Genomic DNA, 17,008 nt, shown 5'->3' with positions numbered 1-17,008 from the left:
TCAGTTACAAGTTACTTAGAGCCTTAGAAGAGTGGCAATAATTTGTGGAATATCCTTGACAAATTAATTGGTTTTCAGGTTATCATCTGGCACGTTAGTTTCTTATCAGAATAAAATGTCTCCAGGTCTAGAACTCAGAAAACAGGGGTTAGAATAGATGTATATCAGGAAGGATAGTACCTTTATGTGATTGACTTGTGAAATTGAATAGGCTTGTCTTTAGGGTTTAGATACTTGTTTCACGGAGTCTCTACTACTGATAATTCTTTAAAAACCCAGATGTGAGCTCCATTACTGGCCTGGCTTAAGAAAATGCTCTCTCAGACCAGGCATGGTGGCTAACACCTATAATCCCGGCACTTTGGGAAGCTGAGATCTGTGGATTGCTCAAGCCCAGGAGTTGGAGATCAGCCCAGGCAACGTGGTGAAACACGGTTTCTACCATTTTTTTTTTTTTTTTGGGGGGGACGGATTTTCACTCTTGTTGTCCAGGCTGGAGTGCAGTGGCGTGATCTTGGCTCACCGCAACCTTCACCTCCCAGGTTCAAACAATTCTCCTGCCTGAGCCTCCTGAGTAACTGGGGTTACAGGCATGCACACCACGCCCGGCTAATTTTTGTACTTTTAGTAGAGCCGGGGTTTCTCCATGTTGGTCAGGCTGGTCTCGAGCTCCTGACCTCAGATGATCCACCTGCCTCGGCCTCCCGAAATGCTGGAATTACAGGTGTGAGTGAGTCTACCAATTTAGAAAAAAAGAAAAGAAAATCCTCTCTCAAATAATAGGTCAGGTAAGATGTTTGGGTTTAAAAAACAAAACAGGCTGGACGCAGTGGCTCACACCTGTAATCCTAGCACTTTGGGAGGCTGAGGCAGGAGGATTGCTTGAGCTTGGGAATTCAAGACCAGCCTGGGCAACAGAGGGAGATCCCAGTCTCTACAAAAAATTAAGTTAGCTGAGCATGGTGGTACGTTCCTGTAGTCCCAGCTACAGGAGGAAGCAGGAGGATTGCTTGAGCCTGGGAAGGCTGCAGTGAGACATGCCACAGCACTCTAGCCTGGGTGACAGAGTGAGACCTTGTCTCAAAAATGGAAAAACAAGAACAAAACATTGTCAAACCTCTGAATGCCACTCTCTGGAATGTTTGAAATTATTGAGGACTTCACATGCCTTTCTTGCCAGTACAAACTGTGTGAAATAGTACTCAGCACAGGTCCCATCTCTATCTAATCACCTTTTATAGCCTTTCTGAAATTGACTGCCACTACCATAAAATTCATTATTTCTTTCTTTTCACTTTAGAACTGCTGGTGAGGACACTGGAGTAATATACCCATCTGTAGAAGACTCTCAAGAAGTGTGTACCACCTCTTTTTCCACCTCCCCACCATCCCAGGTAGGGGGAAGCAGGTTCTGGGGTGGTGGTAGTTATTTGGTATATATATGGGCTTTATGAAATGGTGTCCAAATTTAGCTACAATCCCTTTTGGTAGTGGTGGTGATTGTTTCAAAGGGGTTACTTTGAGGGATAAGAGAGAGCCTTCTTGTCCAGAAGATAGTATTTCTAGTCTGTAATTATTCATAACCTTCAGGATTACATTTAGCCCTAACCTTCCTGGTGACATCTTAAAATTCCCTAGAACATCAGTTACAGAATTCCAAATGCATTCTGATACCAGAGATTTTGTCTAACTTACACTTGTTAACTTCATAGCTACTTCTCTATTGAGTGGTAAATTTCATTTCTCATAATGGAAGAGGCCCCAAAGAGCCAAAAATTATTTAGCATAAAATGACAGGGAGAAACCAGTAGTACAGCTTTTCTTTATAGTTGACACAGATTTCTGCTTGTGTGTATTCCTTATCCAGACATTTTTAACCATTAACTTTTCCACTTCAGTCTTCAGTGGCAAACCCAGTTTCATAAAACACAGTCTCCAAACACTGTTGTCAGCTTCCCCAGAGAAAGCACCCCTGTGGTCTTGTTGTGTAATGTGTGTGGCGCCAAGGCTGCTTTGGCTAAACAGTCATTTTTGCAGCTGGCTGAATTGCCGGGCACATTTCTTGCCTTCCACCGCAAGTCACACATCCTCAGCTTCCTTGCCTCCAGATTCCTCTTCTGCCTGCATTAAGTATTGCTCTCCTCTTTGACTTTCACATTAGCTGGTTTCTTCTAGACCTACCTCAGTTTTACTTGCCTTTAAATAAGCCCAGATTCTCCTGTTTCAACTTCTTATTTGGAGGACCAGACAAATTCATTAGCTGTCCATGTGTTTTTATTTACTGTTGTTGTTGGTTTTTTTTTTCCATTTTTCTTTTTCCCTTTTTTTTTTTTTTTTTTTTTTATTGAGACAGAGTCTCGCTCTGTCGCCCAGGCTGGAATGCAGTGGCACGATTTCAGCTCACTGCAAGCTCCACTCACTGCAACCTCCGCCTCCTGGGTTCATGCCATTCTCCTACCTCAGCCTCCCGAGTAGCTGGGACTACAGGCGCCCGCCACCACGCCTGGCTAATTTTTTGTATTTTTAGTAGAGATGGGGTTTCACCATGTTAGCCAGGATGGTCTCAATCTCCTGACCTCATGATCCGCCCACCTTGGCCTCCCAAAGTGCTGGGATTACAGTGTGAGCCACTGCGCCCAGCCTTTTTTTTTTTTTTTTTTTTTTTTTGAAACAGGGTCTCACTCTGTTACTCAGGCTGGAGTGCAGTGGTACAGTCTTGGGTCACTGCAGCCTAGACCTCCCAGGGTCAGGTGATCCTCCTACCTAAACCTCCGGAGTATCTGGGACTACAGGCATATGCCACCATGCTCAGCTAATTTTTTGAATTTTCTGTAGAGATGGGGTTTTGCCATGTTGCCCAGGCTGGTCTTGAACTTCTGGACTCAAGTGATCTGTCTGCCTTGGCCTCCCAAAGTGTTGGGATTACAGGCTTGAGCCCCCACACCCAGCCCTTCTGTGTGTTTTGTTTTGTTTTGTTTTGTTTTGAAACAGGGTCTGGCTCTGTCGCCAAGGCTGGAGTGCAGTAGCGCAATCTTGGCTCACTGCAGCCTCCGCCTCCCAGGCTCAAACCATCCTCCCACCTCAGTCTCCCAAGTACTGTTTTTGTAATTCCAAAAATTAAAAAATTTTTTCCATCCTTGGTTGTTGGAGGAGATATTGGATTAAAGTCATAGTTCTGCTGGGCGCAGTGGCTCACGCCTGTAATCCCAGCACTTAGGGAGGCCAAGGCAGGCAAATCCTGAGGTCAGGAGTTTGAGACCAGCCTGGCCAACATGGTGAAACTCCCCTCTTTACTAAAAAATACAAAAAATTAGCTGGGCCTAGCGATGGGTGCCTGTAATCCCAGCTACTCGGGAGGCCGAGGCAGGAGAATTGCTTGAACCCTGGAGGCAGAGGTTGCAGTGAGCCAAGATTTCTCCACTGCACTCTAGCCTGGGCAACAGAGTGAGACTCCGTCTCAAAAAAAAAAAGGCATAGTTCTGCAGGGCTCAGTGGCTCATGCCTGTAGTCCCAGCCCTTCGGGAGGCCAAGGAGGGAGGATCACCTGAGCCCAAGAGTTCAAGACCAGCCTGGGCAACATGGTGAAACCCTGTCTCTACCAAAAATAAAAAAATTAGCAGGTGTGGTGGTACAAACCTGTAGTTGCAGCTACTTGGAAGGCTGATCTGGGAAGATCACCTGAGCCTGGGAGGTTGAAGTTGTAGTGAGCTGAGATCGCACCACTGCACTCCAGCCTGGGTGACAGAGCGAGATCCTGTCTGAAAAAAAATAAAATCTGTTTCAAAAGCAGGAGTTAATGTCTGTGATTGATCTTGTAAAATCCATGGATCACTATTGTTTCTATTGTCCTAGTTTGTTTTGGGTGAAAGAGATTCTTGTTCTAAAGTTGCCAAACAGTTTAGTTTGGGGGTTTGAGAATTGTCATTCCCCTGCTCTCATGAACATATGTAGGCATGAATGTCAGCAGTGATCTGGTCAGGGGAGCTTCTTGTATGCTTACTGACACAGAGTAGCATTGACAAAAAAAGCAGACAAAGACCTACTTTCTTCCTAGTGCACATTAATGGAAACAGAGTTTTTTGTTGTTGTTGTTTTTAGGTAATTAAGTTGTAGATATGTCGAATATTTTTCTTTTTATTTTTGTAAGCTCATCCCAGCTGTTCTAAAAGATATGTCAAATTTAAATTTCAGTAAGCAGTTCTGTTTTACAAGTAATAGATTCATAAATAATAAAGTTGTAACTTGCGAGATACGAGGGTTGGTGAGACTGGGCCTTAACCAAAACAGGTTGTCTGTTTCCCTGATACAATGGAAAGTTGAATCTAAAAGTAAATGGAAGTTTAGTAGTTTCTGCACCTGGTGTTTGCGTTTGCATCAAAGTTTGTATGCCTGTGTGACTAGAGGTTATCTTTTTAATGGTAACTGTCCCTTATTGTGTCTTATCGTAGTTTAAAACTAGATCACACCAAATTCTTATCAACAGTCTGCACTCCATAAGTGAGCCCTGTCATTACTCCCTGGGGACCTCTGATCAAGGCTGGTACAATTTGGTACAAAAATACTCAATTTGGAAGCTAATTTCTCTTGGCAGTAGAGAGACAGTCATTTGCTATCATTTCTCCTCATTCCTGTTAATATTATTCCTGTTAATAATGTACTTGCATAATTACTCAATTCAGCAACTTCTATTGGAGCTTTTGCTGGAGTCCAGTAAATACATGTTAATGTGATGTTGTTGGTTTTGGCAACAGTATAAGGATCATTGTGCCATTTGGGCACAGAGTTGAGTCTAGAAATGAACCTACTGTGTGGCCTAAGGTCCTGCCTCTAGTTCTAAGCATTAATTAGCTAATCGGTCAGGTTTAAAACCGGAACAGGCCGGGCGCGGTGGCTCACACCTGTAATCCCAGCACTTTGGGAGGCCGAGGGGGGCGGATCACGAGGTCAGGAGATAGAGACCATCCTGGCTAACACGGTGAAACTCTGTCTCTACTAAAAATACAAAAAAATTAGCGAGGTGTGGTGGCAGGCACCTGTAGTCTCAGCCACTCAGGAGGCTGAGGCAGGAGAATGGTGTGAACCCGGGAGGTGGACGTTGCAGTGAGCCAAGATTACACCGCTGCACTCCAGCCTGGGCGACAGAGCAAGACTCCGTCTCAAAAAAAAAAAAAATGGAACAGCAAGACCCAAAATAATCATCATGACCATAATCATCATGCCCTTAAGTAGCTTTGAAATCATAAGAGTTTTCAATGTGCCCCCAGCTTTTTACTTCATCAGGTTCACCTACGCCATCAGGGACTGTAAGAACGCATACACACACCCCTGCACACCCACTTGTCTTCCCTGGAATGAAGTAGGAAGTGTGCATCTGAGCTTCTTGAAGTTCCAGCCACCCCTTCAGCTGTTTGAAACTGTCCTGCAGATTCTGGGTTTCCTGAAAAAGGCTTTCAGTTGAACATTACAAGCCCCACATCCTTATTCATCTTCAGCACACCTTGCATCTGCAGTCAGACCCTTCTGTTGGATGCTGCTGTCTGACTTCCTGTCTTTTTTGAGTAGAGACAGACTAATGGTTGACTCAAGTTTCTCTGTTTTGCCAAGTTGTAGCCAGCCCACCTCAGCTTTGTTTTCTAGCTGCTCATCAGGGAGACAGGCATACATGGAATGCCCTGAAATAAACATCACTCTAGGAACCTTCCAAGTTGTCCCTTTAGAAAGACAGCCCCATGCCCTTGCCCTGCTTCACTCCTGACTCCAGTGTCGGTTCCGGCCTCTCTTGCTACTGCCCCTTGCAGTTTCTTCACTTCTTTCTCAAGTCCCTTTTCTTTCTTTTTTTTTTTTTGTTTCTCCTGTCTCTGTGTGTGTCTGTGCACAGTGTGTGTTTACTGTCACAAAGGCACATTTTCAGACCCCTACTCCTGTGGTGACGGACACCCTGAGGGTCCCCATGGCAGGACTGGCCTTTTCCCATCAAGTGAGTCCATAATGGGAAGAAGGGGATATAATCAGATGGCATCCTTTTATTTAAAAATTGTAAATAAATTACAAGGTATGGTTATTTAAATGTCCCAAGTGTTCTGTGGGATTATTTTGAGGCTTGGTAATAGATTTTAATAGGACACAGCCACAGCCCAGCAGCCCAAAATAGGGAATTTTCATCTGCCCTTCCTCCTACCATTGATGTGAAAAATACATGGAGTTATTTACATCAGATTTTTAAATAAACAACTCCCAACTGGTATTCTGTCATTTTTCAATATAAATAGCAACATTCCCATACCCAGGGGTGATGGAGGGTGTGATTAGAGAAGAGGACTTTCTGTGTCAAAGGGGCCTCAGGACAAAGGAGAGAATAGAATGACTTTGGAGAACCTGATGACTTCGGCTACCAGTTCTGCCCAGGCTTGTGCTCCACACATCTGCTGGGCTTAGCACTGAAACAGTTAGCTCAGCCCCTGGGAAAACGGGGAGGAAGGAACTTATTTGAGGCCTTTGGGAAGCTGCACAGCTTGGAATCCCAATCCCAGTACAAACAAGTCTGTGTTTTCTTCTCTAATAACAGCCTCATCTGTCCCTAACCCTTATCACGTCAGGCCCCCTGCACTGTGGGCATGTGGGCGGGAGCCATTCCTTATCTCTCTACTGAGCCCTGTTGTTTGTCACGCTCTGGGATTGCCTATTTTTTCCTTGCCTTTCCTCTTCTCTTTGTTTTTCTCTTGCTTAGCTCTCAAGCTCTCGCCTTTCCTATCAGCCTGCTGCCCTGGGCGTTGGATCAGCTGACCTGGCTTATCCAGTAGTGTTCGCTGCTGGCTTAAATGCTACACACCCTCACCAGGTATCTTTAAAGATGGGGAGGACCATGGGTTTCCAGTGCTGCCTCCCCTGCCCGGAGGCAATTGAGGGCTCTCTCAAGGCAGAGGGATATGTTCTAAGTGCTGTATTCTGAAGCAAAGCTCTTTCGTAACTTCAGAGACCAAAAGTGACTCTGAGAGGAAGGAGCCTCTTAGACTTCAGAAAGGAAAGAAGACTTTACCAGTATTTTTCTCCCTTACCTTTTTCCTCTGTAGTCATTACCATGCATTTCTTCCATTAACTGAGTTTCAGAGAGGATAAAGATCCAGGGATTGCTGCCCACTTGGTGGCAGCGTTGATGATGGAGAAGTCAAAAGCAGATACCATCATGCTAGAATGTGAGGTTCCCCTCCTGCCTGGCATGCCATGATTTACTGTCTCTTTCCATTTTTCCCCAAAGCTGATGGTTCCCGGGAAGGAAGGTGGGGTACCTCTTGCTCCCAACCAGCCTGTCCATGGTACCCAGGCTGACCAGGAGAGACTGGCAACCTGCACCCCTTCTGACGGAACCCACTGTGCTGCCACACCCTCCAGTAGGTGAGTTCAAATTTTGGCTCTGTCTCTCTGGTAAGGCTGGCCAGGGGCCTGGGCTCCCTGACATACGTGCTTATTTAGTATCAGTAAAGAGTAACTTTCAGCATTGGCTGGGACGTGGCATTTGAGCCCAAAGCATGAACTCCTAGCTGGGAGTGGTGGCTCACACCTATAATCCCAGCACTTTGGGAGGCCGAGGTGGGGGGATTGCTTGAGGCCAGGATTTTGAGATTAGCCTGGCCAATATAGTGAGACTCTGTCTCTCAAAAAAATTTATTTTTCCTTTTTTTTTTTTTTTTTTTTTGAGACAGAGTCTTATTCTGTTGCCTAGGCTGAAGTGCAGTGTTGCAATCATGGCTCATTGCAACCTCCACCTCCTGAGTTCAAGCGATTTTCCTGCCTCAGCTTCCTGAGTAGTTGGGATTACGGGCGCGTGCCACCACACCTGGCTAATTTTTGTATTTTTAGTACAGATGGGGTCTCGTCATATTACCTAGGCTGGTCTCGAACTGCTGGCTTCCAGTGATCCTCCCTCCTTGACTTCCCAAAGTGTGGGGATTACAGGCGTGAGCCACCACGCACAGCCTCAAAAATATTTTTTTAAAAAAGAAAGAGAAAAAGAAAGTGTGGACTCCTTGAAGTTCCCTGGTAAGAATCTGATATATCTGCTGGGATGTCAGGAAGCTAGCCTGGAACTTCAGTACCAACAGGAAACAGCAGGAGCTGGGTTCTTGTCACCCTTATCCAGTAAAGGGGTTGTCAGATGTTTTTCTCTTACCCCAAGATTTATATCCTTGGAGTCAGTCCTTAGTGTTTCCCAAGGACCAGAACAGGGTGTTGGCCATAGCCCTGAAGTCTGGGCCATGGTATGTCTGTGTTGTAGTTGGGATTGATCTTTTTCTGCTGTGTCAGAGCCTCATGGAGAGCCCTTGGAACAACTGTTTTCCTCATTTAAAAAAATGTAAATCTTTGTCTTTTCTGATTACCGAAGTGATGCATTCTGTAAAACTCAAATCCTAAAGACATTAGATAGGAAGTGAACGTTCTCATATTTCCACCCTGCAGAAGTCACCACTGTTACCTGCTTATTTAAAGATGAGAAACCTTCAGAAGGGTTAAGTGATTGGCCTGAGCTCAATTAGCTCACAGGGCACGAGGGCGAGCAGATTCTCTGACTTCAGAGCCCCACCCCTTCTTTCCACGATGCTTTCACTCTCCCTGGGGAGCCATGGGCTGTTTTGACCTGCCCTACCCCCCCTTGATTTTGAAGGCCCCAGAGATAATGAGATTACTTTGCCCCCTCACATTCTAAATGAACTTTCTCCTGATAGAAATTCCTGATTTTTTTTTTTTCCCATTCCCATGGTAAAGTGGGAAGGAAGTCGTTTAGGAAGGTTTTTTTGTGTGTGTGCCATCCATCAGGAAAAATAATTTGTGTCATTCCTGGCTTCTCAAACTTCCATCCTCTCCCTTTTCTCCCTCTGTCAGATGATTAAAGGCATTTTACACTCTCGTTTTCTGAGCCTTGACTCTTGGGACATGTCCAGGAGTAGCTAAAGACAGAGGCCCCTGTGTGGGAATTCTTAAATGGAGGTCATAAGAGCCCAAAAGCCTTTGCACAGTACAGGTCCTCCCTGCTGGCTGGAGTCCAGGGGCCACTTGACTGCACAATCCTCCTGCCCACCTTGAACCCCTGTTTTTGGCCAGAGGGCTTTTCCTAACCCTTGCTGCTTGCAGGGCTGTGACTGCTGGTTTGGCAGCTACAGCCATGGGCCCCCACTGCTGCTGCTTAGGGCCCCCTGTGCAGGACTCAGCTTCAGTCTGAAAGGCTGGGGAAGGAGGGAGTGGGAACAGCCAAATTAAATGTGTCATTCACAGACCTTTAGTTGAGGGAGGGATGATTGGGGGCGAGGAGAGGGGAGGAAACATGGCAGGGAGCCCAGAGAACCTTAGCCCAGGCAATTTGTCAAGGGTGAAGAGATCAAATTTGGAACTAAAGAAGAAGAAAAGATAGAAATTTTAGTAGTTCCAGGAAGTGCAGCCCTCTGCAATCAACTCAAAAGGCAGGGCAATAGTGGCATCAGCGGGACCACGTAATGCCGTCTCCCATTGATGGGCCAGTGGGGGCCAACTCCTGCCCTAGGCCACAGCCCCACCAGATGGTGTATTTATAGAGAACTAAGTCGCCCTGCTGTGGTTTGAGAATGAGTACTAACTTAACCTTTCTTCTCCAGTGAAGATACGGAAACCGTATCAAACAGCAGCGAGGGACGGGCCTCCCCTCACGATGTCTTGGAGACCATCTTTGTCCGAAAAGTGGGGGCTTTTGTCAACAAACCCATTAACCAGGTGATTTTTCTGCCACTGCCACCTGTGAGAATGTGTGAGTTCTTGGAGTGAGGCCCCACAGGCAGTTTTCTTAACCTGAGGATTGATATGTGTGAAACTACTGAACTGGCAAAACTGTATGTGTGTAAATTTTTCTGTGAAGAGGATTAATAACCTGTGCCGCCCTCCAGAATAAGCTAAGAGCTATTGTTCTGTAACCTTTGAAAGCCTCCTACAAGAAAAGGAGACTAGACCTAGATACCATTTAGTACAAAAACACTACACTGTATCATTGCCTCGGCCTTATTTGAATGGAACTAGGAGGTTCCTCCTCAGCGGGGCCAGTGAAGCACATTATTACTGCATTACTGTGGATCAGGCTTCCAAAGCTGAATTCCCAGGGTCCTCAAGACCCCAACCCTTGTTTATGCTGTGGGTGTATGTGATGGGGGACAGGGAGGTGAGCGAGCTTGGAGAGCCTCTAACAAGCAGGAGCCTGAGGGGCAGCATGGTCAGCATAGCCGTGCAAACTTGCTGGACCTCTAGGCTTCTGGCAGCCTGGAAGGAAGCATGACCACTACAGGAGGGGCAGGCATGAATGCTTTTCTCCTGTGTCTCTTCAGGTGACTCTGACGAGTTTGGATATACCCTTTGCCATGTTTGCTCCCAAGAATTTGGAGCTGGAGGATACCGATCCAATGGTGAGCCCACCGTTGACTACGAGTTCCTGGTAGATGATGCGGTAGTCATTGTTCTTCCTGGGCCAGAGTCAGTAATCCCCCACAGACTATAAACCATGGCCCCTCGGCTTATGGGTTTGTAGCCAGCATTAAGTTCTTCCCAGAATTTTCAGATTGTTTACAGTAACTTGAATCTGGGTCACAGCATCAGCCCTAACCCTGCCTTGCTATGAAACAGGTGAATCCTCCAGACTCCCCAGAGACTGAATCTCCTCTCCAGGGCAGCCTGCACTCAGATGGCTCCAGCGGGGGCAGCAGTGGCAATACCCATGATGACTTTGTTATGATAGACTTTGTAAGTCGCCATCACCTTCCTTGACCTTTGCTGTCCCGGGGAACTAGACCTAGAAGCATCTACTGCACTTGATCCAGATTTCCTTCATAGGGATCAGATGCGCTGGTATACACAGAAGGGATGGACAGGTGGAGCCTGGTCTGGGGAGACATTTTGGAGGCTGATAAACAACAAGGCATTTTGTGTCATGCCTTTGGTTAAAATTCATAATGAAATTCAGCTCTAAATGGAGATTTTCCACTGATACCCACTTAGGTCCTATTCATGCCTAGGCAAGGAGTTTGAAGGAGGGGACATAAACTTAACTAGTAGAGAGGAATATTATCACCAGCATTAGAAGTGAACAGTCTGGAAGAGAAAAGTGTTAAAGATTTCTCTTCCTAAGATAAGCCCGGAAGAATCTTTTGATAATTGCTAGAAGGAAAGACCTGTTCATAGCTTATCTCCTTTGTGGTTCAAGGCAAGCTAAACTGAGTCTGTCTTGTTTTTGAAGAAACCAGCTTTTTCTAAAGATGACATTCTTCCGATGGACCTGGGGACCTTCTATCGGGAGTTTCAGAACCCACCTCAGCTGAGCAGCCTCTCCATAGATATTGGAGCACAGTCCATGGCTGAAGACTTGGTATGGAAACGTCTTCCTCTACCACAGTGCATCCTTATTTGATGGTCATTCCTTTGCCACAGGCCTAGGAGGCCTACTACCTTCTACCTTCCCTGTGATAGGAAAGAGACAATTAGCCGGGCGCAGTGGCTCACGCTTGTAATCCCAGCACTTTGGGAGGCCGAGGCGGGCGGATCCCGAGGTCAGGAGATCGAGACCACGGTGAAACCCCGTCTCTACTAAAAATACAAAAAAATTAGCCGGGCGTGATGGCGGGCGCCTGTAGTCCCAGCTACTCGGAGAGGCTGAGGCAGGAGAATGGCGTGAACCCGGGAGGCGGAGCTTGCAGTGAGCCGAGATTGAGCCACCGCACTCCAGCCTGGGTGACAGAGCAAGACTCCGTCTCAAAAAAAAAAAAAAAAAAAAGAGACATAATTAGACCATTATCTTTTGATCACACTTGAGATTGGCATTGTGCCTGGCAGTCATTATCTGGAATTTGCTTGAGCTTGGTTCCTTCTTTCTCTGCACATTCTCAGCATTACTTACATGCTCTTGTTGTTCTGTGCCTGACGTCTTCTCCTTGCAGATGCCACTAGGCCAAGTTGCTCTGACAGCCGTTGCATTAGCTATTTAGCTTTCCAGGCAGATGCCAGTGGCACTGGGCAGAGGAGATTGTGAGGCCCTGAGTGTCTGTGTTCTTGCACTTTCCTCAGCTCACTCCGTCATCTAGCAGTTCTCACACTTGACCAGATGTCCTGATACTGATCATAATGACCCCATCTCTGCTTAGGGCATTTCCTCTTCCTGCCTCTGAGGGGCAGAAGAGTGCCCTGCACAAGCCACAAACTTTGGGTGCCCCATGCCAGGAGATGTCCCTCTTTGAGGTGGAATGATCACCTCCTAAATAGACATTAAGATCCTATGGTAGCTGCCCTGGATTTGCTTTAAGGAGAAAAGCATGCCCAGTAATAACAATACAGTAATAGCCAGGTGCAGTGGCTTACGCCTGTAATCCCAGCACTTTGGAAGGCCAAGGCAGGCAGATCACAAGCAGGAGTTCGAGACCAGCCTGGCCAACATGGTGAAACCCCGTCTCTACTAAAAATACAAAAATTAGCCAGGCATGGTGGCGGGCACCTGTAATCCCAGCCACTTGGGAGGCAGAGGCAGGAGAATCACTTGAACTCGGGAGGTGGGGGTTGCAGTGAGCCAAGATTGCACCACTGCACTCCAACCCAGGTGACAGAGTGAGACTCCATCTCAAAACAACAACAACAACAACAAAAAAAAACTAGTAATTATTATTACCAAGGCCTTTTGGGCTGGGCACAGTGGCTCACACCTGTAATCTCAGCACTTCAGGAAGCTGAGGGGGCCTTCACATGAACTCAGGAGTTTAAGACCAGCCTGAGCAACATGGTGAAACCCTGTCTCTACAAAAAGTAAAAGTTAGCTGGGCGTGGTGGCATGCGTCTGTAGTTCCAGCTGCCCTGGGAGGTGGAGGCAGGATTGCTTGAGCTGGGGAAGTCAATGCTGGGGTGAGCCATGTTTGCACCACTGCCTCTGGCCTAGGTGACAGAGTGAGACCCTGTCTCAAAAAAATAAATAAAAATCAAGGCTTTTTGAGTGCCAGGCATTTTTCTAAGTGTTTTACATGAATCTTCAACAGCCCTAAGAAGTAAGTTTTCTCATCCCAGTTTACAGATGAGAAAACCAACAATGATTAGCTTGCTCATGGTAACACAGACCCAGGCAAAACAAAGTTTTGTTTGATCTTAGAGAATCTGGCTCCTCAATTTAGCCTTTTAACCACTAAACTCACCTGCCTATCATAACATGCACTTGGAAGAAAGTGTGGCTCCAATTCTCTCAACTGATGCCACAGCCGTAGCCAGTTCTGAGGCCTCCCTCTCCTTTCAGGAAGCTGCACCCAAACCACCCTCAGCTGTTGGTGTCTCCAGGCCACATTAAAAACTCTGAGGCAAGAGACTCTCCACACTCCCCTGTGGTCGTGTTTAAACCCCTACTCTCGGGAAATTGTGATGGTGAAACTCTGCAGATGCAGCTTCTGTTCATTTAGTCATCAGTAGAGACACATTTTTATTAATAGTTGATACTCTAGGACAGTTAAACTTCTCACAGTTCTGTTTTCCTCTGCTTCTATCTTTACCATTCTTTCTCAACCTCTAACTCACCCCTTCCTCAGCTGGTATAAAGATAACAGATTCTGGCCGGGTGCAGTGGCTCATGCCTGTAATCCCAGCACTTTGGGAGGCCGAGGCGGGTGGATCACAACATCAGGAGTTCAAGACCAGCCTGACCAACATGGTGAAACCCTGTCTCTACTAAAAATACAAAAAATTAGCTGGGCGTGGTGGCGGGCGCCTGTAATCCCAGCTACTCGGGAGGCTGAGGCAGAGAATTGCTTGAACTCGGGAGGCGGAGGTTGCAGTGAGTTGAGATCGCGCCACAGCACTCCAGCCTGGGTGACAGAGTGAGACTCTGTCTCAAAAAAATTTTAAAAATACAGGTTCCTAAGCCTTACCACAGAGCTGCTGCTGTGTCAGAATCTCAGTAGTATAGCGGGGCCGCCTGGTTCACGTTACCCCCAGGGGGTCCTGATGCCCAGCAAAGGGTGTGAAGAAATCTTTTGTAAACCGTTTAATTTATAGAGCTGTACACTTGGCGTTTTATTCTAGTGTCAGTCAGATCTGTGCCAGGGATATTTCATGTTTAATTTCTGAATCATCTTGCTCTTGTGGTCCTTTTCTCTTTTGTTAAGTGTGCGGCCCACTTGGACTCCCAAGGCCATCCCATTAACCCTCCAGTCCCCGCAAAGCCCTGATGCATATACCCCTCCCTACCTTGTGCCTACGCAGCTGCCCCGCGTTCTCCCACTTGCTCGGCCCAGCTAGGGCTGAGCTTTGTCTTGCTTGCTCCCTCTCCTCTTGGGGACTGGGCTGGCTGCCTCTTCAAGGCCCTGCCTGAATAAATGACTCTTCGCTCTCTTTCTGGTACAGGACTCATTACCAGAGAAGCTGGCTGTGCATGAGAAGAATGTCCGCGAGTTTGATGCCTTTGTGGAAACCCTGCAGTAAAAGTATCCTCAAGTCCCAGCAGCACCCCCTTTTTGTGGCCCCAGGCGACAGGCAGCCTCCCATGCATCAGCTGCTCCCACCCCTCATCCTGCTCTGAGCCAGGTGGAAGGGAGGCTGGCTTCTCCCATGGGGACCCAGAAGTCCCTACTCTTGGACCTCCTGGAGACTCCGTGGCGGCAGTCAAGCCCAGTGCCCAGTTGGAGAAGACTCACGTGCTGGCCTTGGAGATGGGAAGACCCTTCCTATGAAAAAGCCCTCAGCAGGGCCATCTTTGTGCCCTGCCCATCACCAACTGCTTCCCAAGGGTGTCATCCTGTTCCTCCTGCTGCCAGCCTCCTGCCTGGGCCTGTCTTGCAGCTGGCCCCTTCCCTGCCTGCTGTCACCATCCACTATTTGACATTCCAGCTGGTGGCCAAGAGATTGGTGTGGAGGCAGAAAGAGGAAGGAGACAGTGCCAGGAGGAAGAAGGAGGGAGTCCTTTAGCTCTCTTCATTGTCCCCTTTACTTCCTGCTATCTTCTGCTCTTCCTCCCTCTCTTACCCCTATGCCTGTATTTCTGGCAATATGACAGGCCTGCCTGCCCAAGATCAGAACTCCAAAACCAGCCACTCCCACCCCTGAAGGTCGGGAGGGTCTGAGCAGCCCTGGTGGCTGCCCATGCTCAGGTCCTCAGCTCCATGGGAAATAAAAATGGAACCCTGAATCTCTAGGATTTTGTCACTTGGAGTCACAGCAAAGTTCTCTTCCTCTTGTCCCCCCGTTGCTGCTCCTTGGTTATAGAACATGGTAAATATTTATTACTTTCAGAGAAACCAGATATTTTATAGAGAAAATATGTTTGAGGTGAGTTGTTTTTCACTTGGAGAAGGTGGAGAGCTCTTCCTGGGACTGAGACCTCCTCCTCTGGAGGTTATTGAGAATCCGGGCTGCTGCTGCAAGGATCTTCCCACCATACAGCGAGATCCAAGAAGAGGGCTGGCCGGGGGCAAAGTCACCTCCCAGCGTGGCTGCACTGGAACTGACTAAAGGCTTTACCTTGGACAGCTGCATATTCCTGGTGAGAGCCTTACATCTCCCACAGCTTCTGCAGAGTGACTGACTCCATTCTGGCAGCCCAGGAAGTCCTGGGTGCTAAATGTGATGGCCACATGTAGTGGTTAGGGGATGTGGTGTGTGTCCCCTGACTGCCTGGGTACTTGTTCTGATCCCTGGGGCTGTCCTGTGGAGCTTTTCCTCCTGCTTGGGCCTAGCCACCACCTCCCTCTAATCCCAGAGTCTGTACACTGCCCTGGGGTTTACCAGCTGGATTGGCTCCTGGTTGAGAAATCAGAGCTGGGCGTATGATTGACTTAACCCTTCAGGTATTGTTACTTGAGTAAGTCAAGTGCCTAGCCGCACCCACCTATCATCTGTCCTTTCCCAGCCTCGCTGGTAGTCCTGGCCAAGGAGATCTAGGCCTACTCCATTCCTCCTGGCCCGCCTGGGGCACTCAGTGGCGGCAGCTGTGCTTCAGTGGAGCAGGTGGCTCTCAACTGCTTGTTAGTAAACTGCATGTGACACTGTTCCCACATACAAGGTTGACCTCTGAGGATTGGAGCAGGCTTTGGAGGGGACCAGAGCTCTGCATGCTGCTGCTGCCACAGAGAACTGTTAGCAGCAGCAGCAGCCAACTGGCCCTCCTGACTTTGGCCTAGAGCACATGCGTGGCTTGCTGAATCCAGGCCCAGGTTTATCCCCAAGGCCCCAGCTTTGAGAAGGGGGAAGGCCCCTGGTAAGTTATTGATGCCCCCATATTTCAGCCACTGCTCTCTTTCCAAGGCCTTGCATGGAAAGGCCTACTAGCCATTGTCTGAGGCAGCAATCTTTGGCCGCTACAGGTGGCAGCAGCCTTTCACCAGGGCTCCATCTGTGAAGAGTCTCAGCCATGACTTTGAGCTGAGCCTGGGAGAAGTAAAGCAGCTGTTAAGGCCGGCCCTTGCCCCTCAGACCTACCATAAAAGGAATGAGCCCTAGACTGACTCCTGCAGCACCCCCGGGACAGGCTGGGACAAGCTGTCTGTCTCCCGGTGTCAGTCCCTCCTCCTCCTCCAACCTCTCCAACCTACTTTGTTTGGAAATACTGAGCTACACTTCAAAATGTGTGCAAGAGATTTCCAATAAATTTTTTTCTGTACTTCATAGCCTCCTGTCCTGAAGGTTGTCTGAAGACTTTGTAACCCCTTCTTCCCCACCCCCGCCGCAGTGCAGGTCTGGGAAAGGGGAGAGTGGTGCGATGTGAAGCACAGAAAGACCTCAGTGTCTGGGCAAGCCTGTTTTGAGTCAGGTGTGGCCACTTAGGGGCTGTACACGCTGGGGTTTCCTGGGTCAGGAAACTTAGTATTTCTCTTTCCCTGGTCCCCTGTCAGGGGCTTGAATTTGAATATTCAGTTGGAGAATGCATTTAAAATACACCCATAGTAAAATCTCCATAAAATGTAGGCCACCGTTACCAGCTCTTTATTGCTCTTACATAACAACTCACCCTGGAGGGAAAAACAACAGTGCGAGGCAGGGA

General features: G+C 47.7%; 1 protein-coding gene across 50 annotated transcripts in view; it reads left to right on the top strand.

Moving 5' to 3' along the window:
* Positions 1-16,632, top strand: part of ATG13 (autophagy related 13) — a 61,657-nt gene extending 45,025 nt beyond the window's left edge. For 17 of the 50 annotated variants that reach the window (XM_055281766.2, XM_055281763.2, XM_055281764.2 and 14 more), the window contains 7 exons: positions 1,301-1,394; positions 7,256-7,392; positions 9,624-9,738; positions 10,341-10,418; positions 10,636-10,752; positions 11,246-11,374; positions 14,377-16,632. In XM_055281766.2, the coding sequence (XP_055137741.1) occupies positions 1,301-1,394; positions 7,256-7,392; positions 9,624-9,738; positions 10,341-10,418; positions 10,636-10,752; positions 11,246-11,374; positions 14,377-14,454 (748 nt within the window). In that variant the 3' untranslated portion in view covers positions 14,455-16,632. Of the gene's footprint in view, positions 1-1,300; positions 1,395-5,878; positions 5,978-6,727; positions 6,839-7,255; positions 7,393-9,623; positions 9,739-10,340; positions 10,419-10,635; positions 10,753-11,245; positions 11,375-14,376 lie in introns of all 50 variants that reach the window. The other 33 variants (XM_055281749.2, XM_055281744.2, XM_055281748.2 and 30 more) reach the window with 6 other exon arrangements.
* Positions 16,633-17,008: the final 376 nt, after the last annotated feature.

The sequence above is a fragment of the Symphalangus syndactylus genome, chromosome 6 (genome assembly GCF_028878055.3).
Source record: "Symphalangus syndactylus isolate Jambi chromosome 6, NHGRI_mSymSyn1-v2.1_pri, whole genome shotgun sequence".
Lineage (NCBI taxonomy): Eukaryota > Metazoa > Chordata > Mammalia > Primates > Hylobatidae > Symphalangus > Symphalangus syndactylus.
The sequence above is the reverse complement of the archived record's forward strand: the minus strand, read 5'-3'. Positions and strand labels throughout refer to the sequence as shown.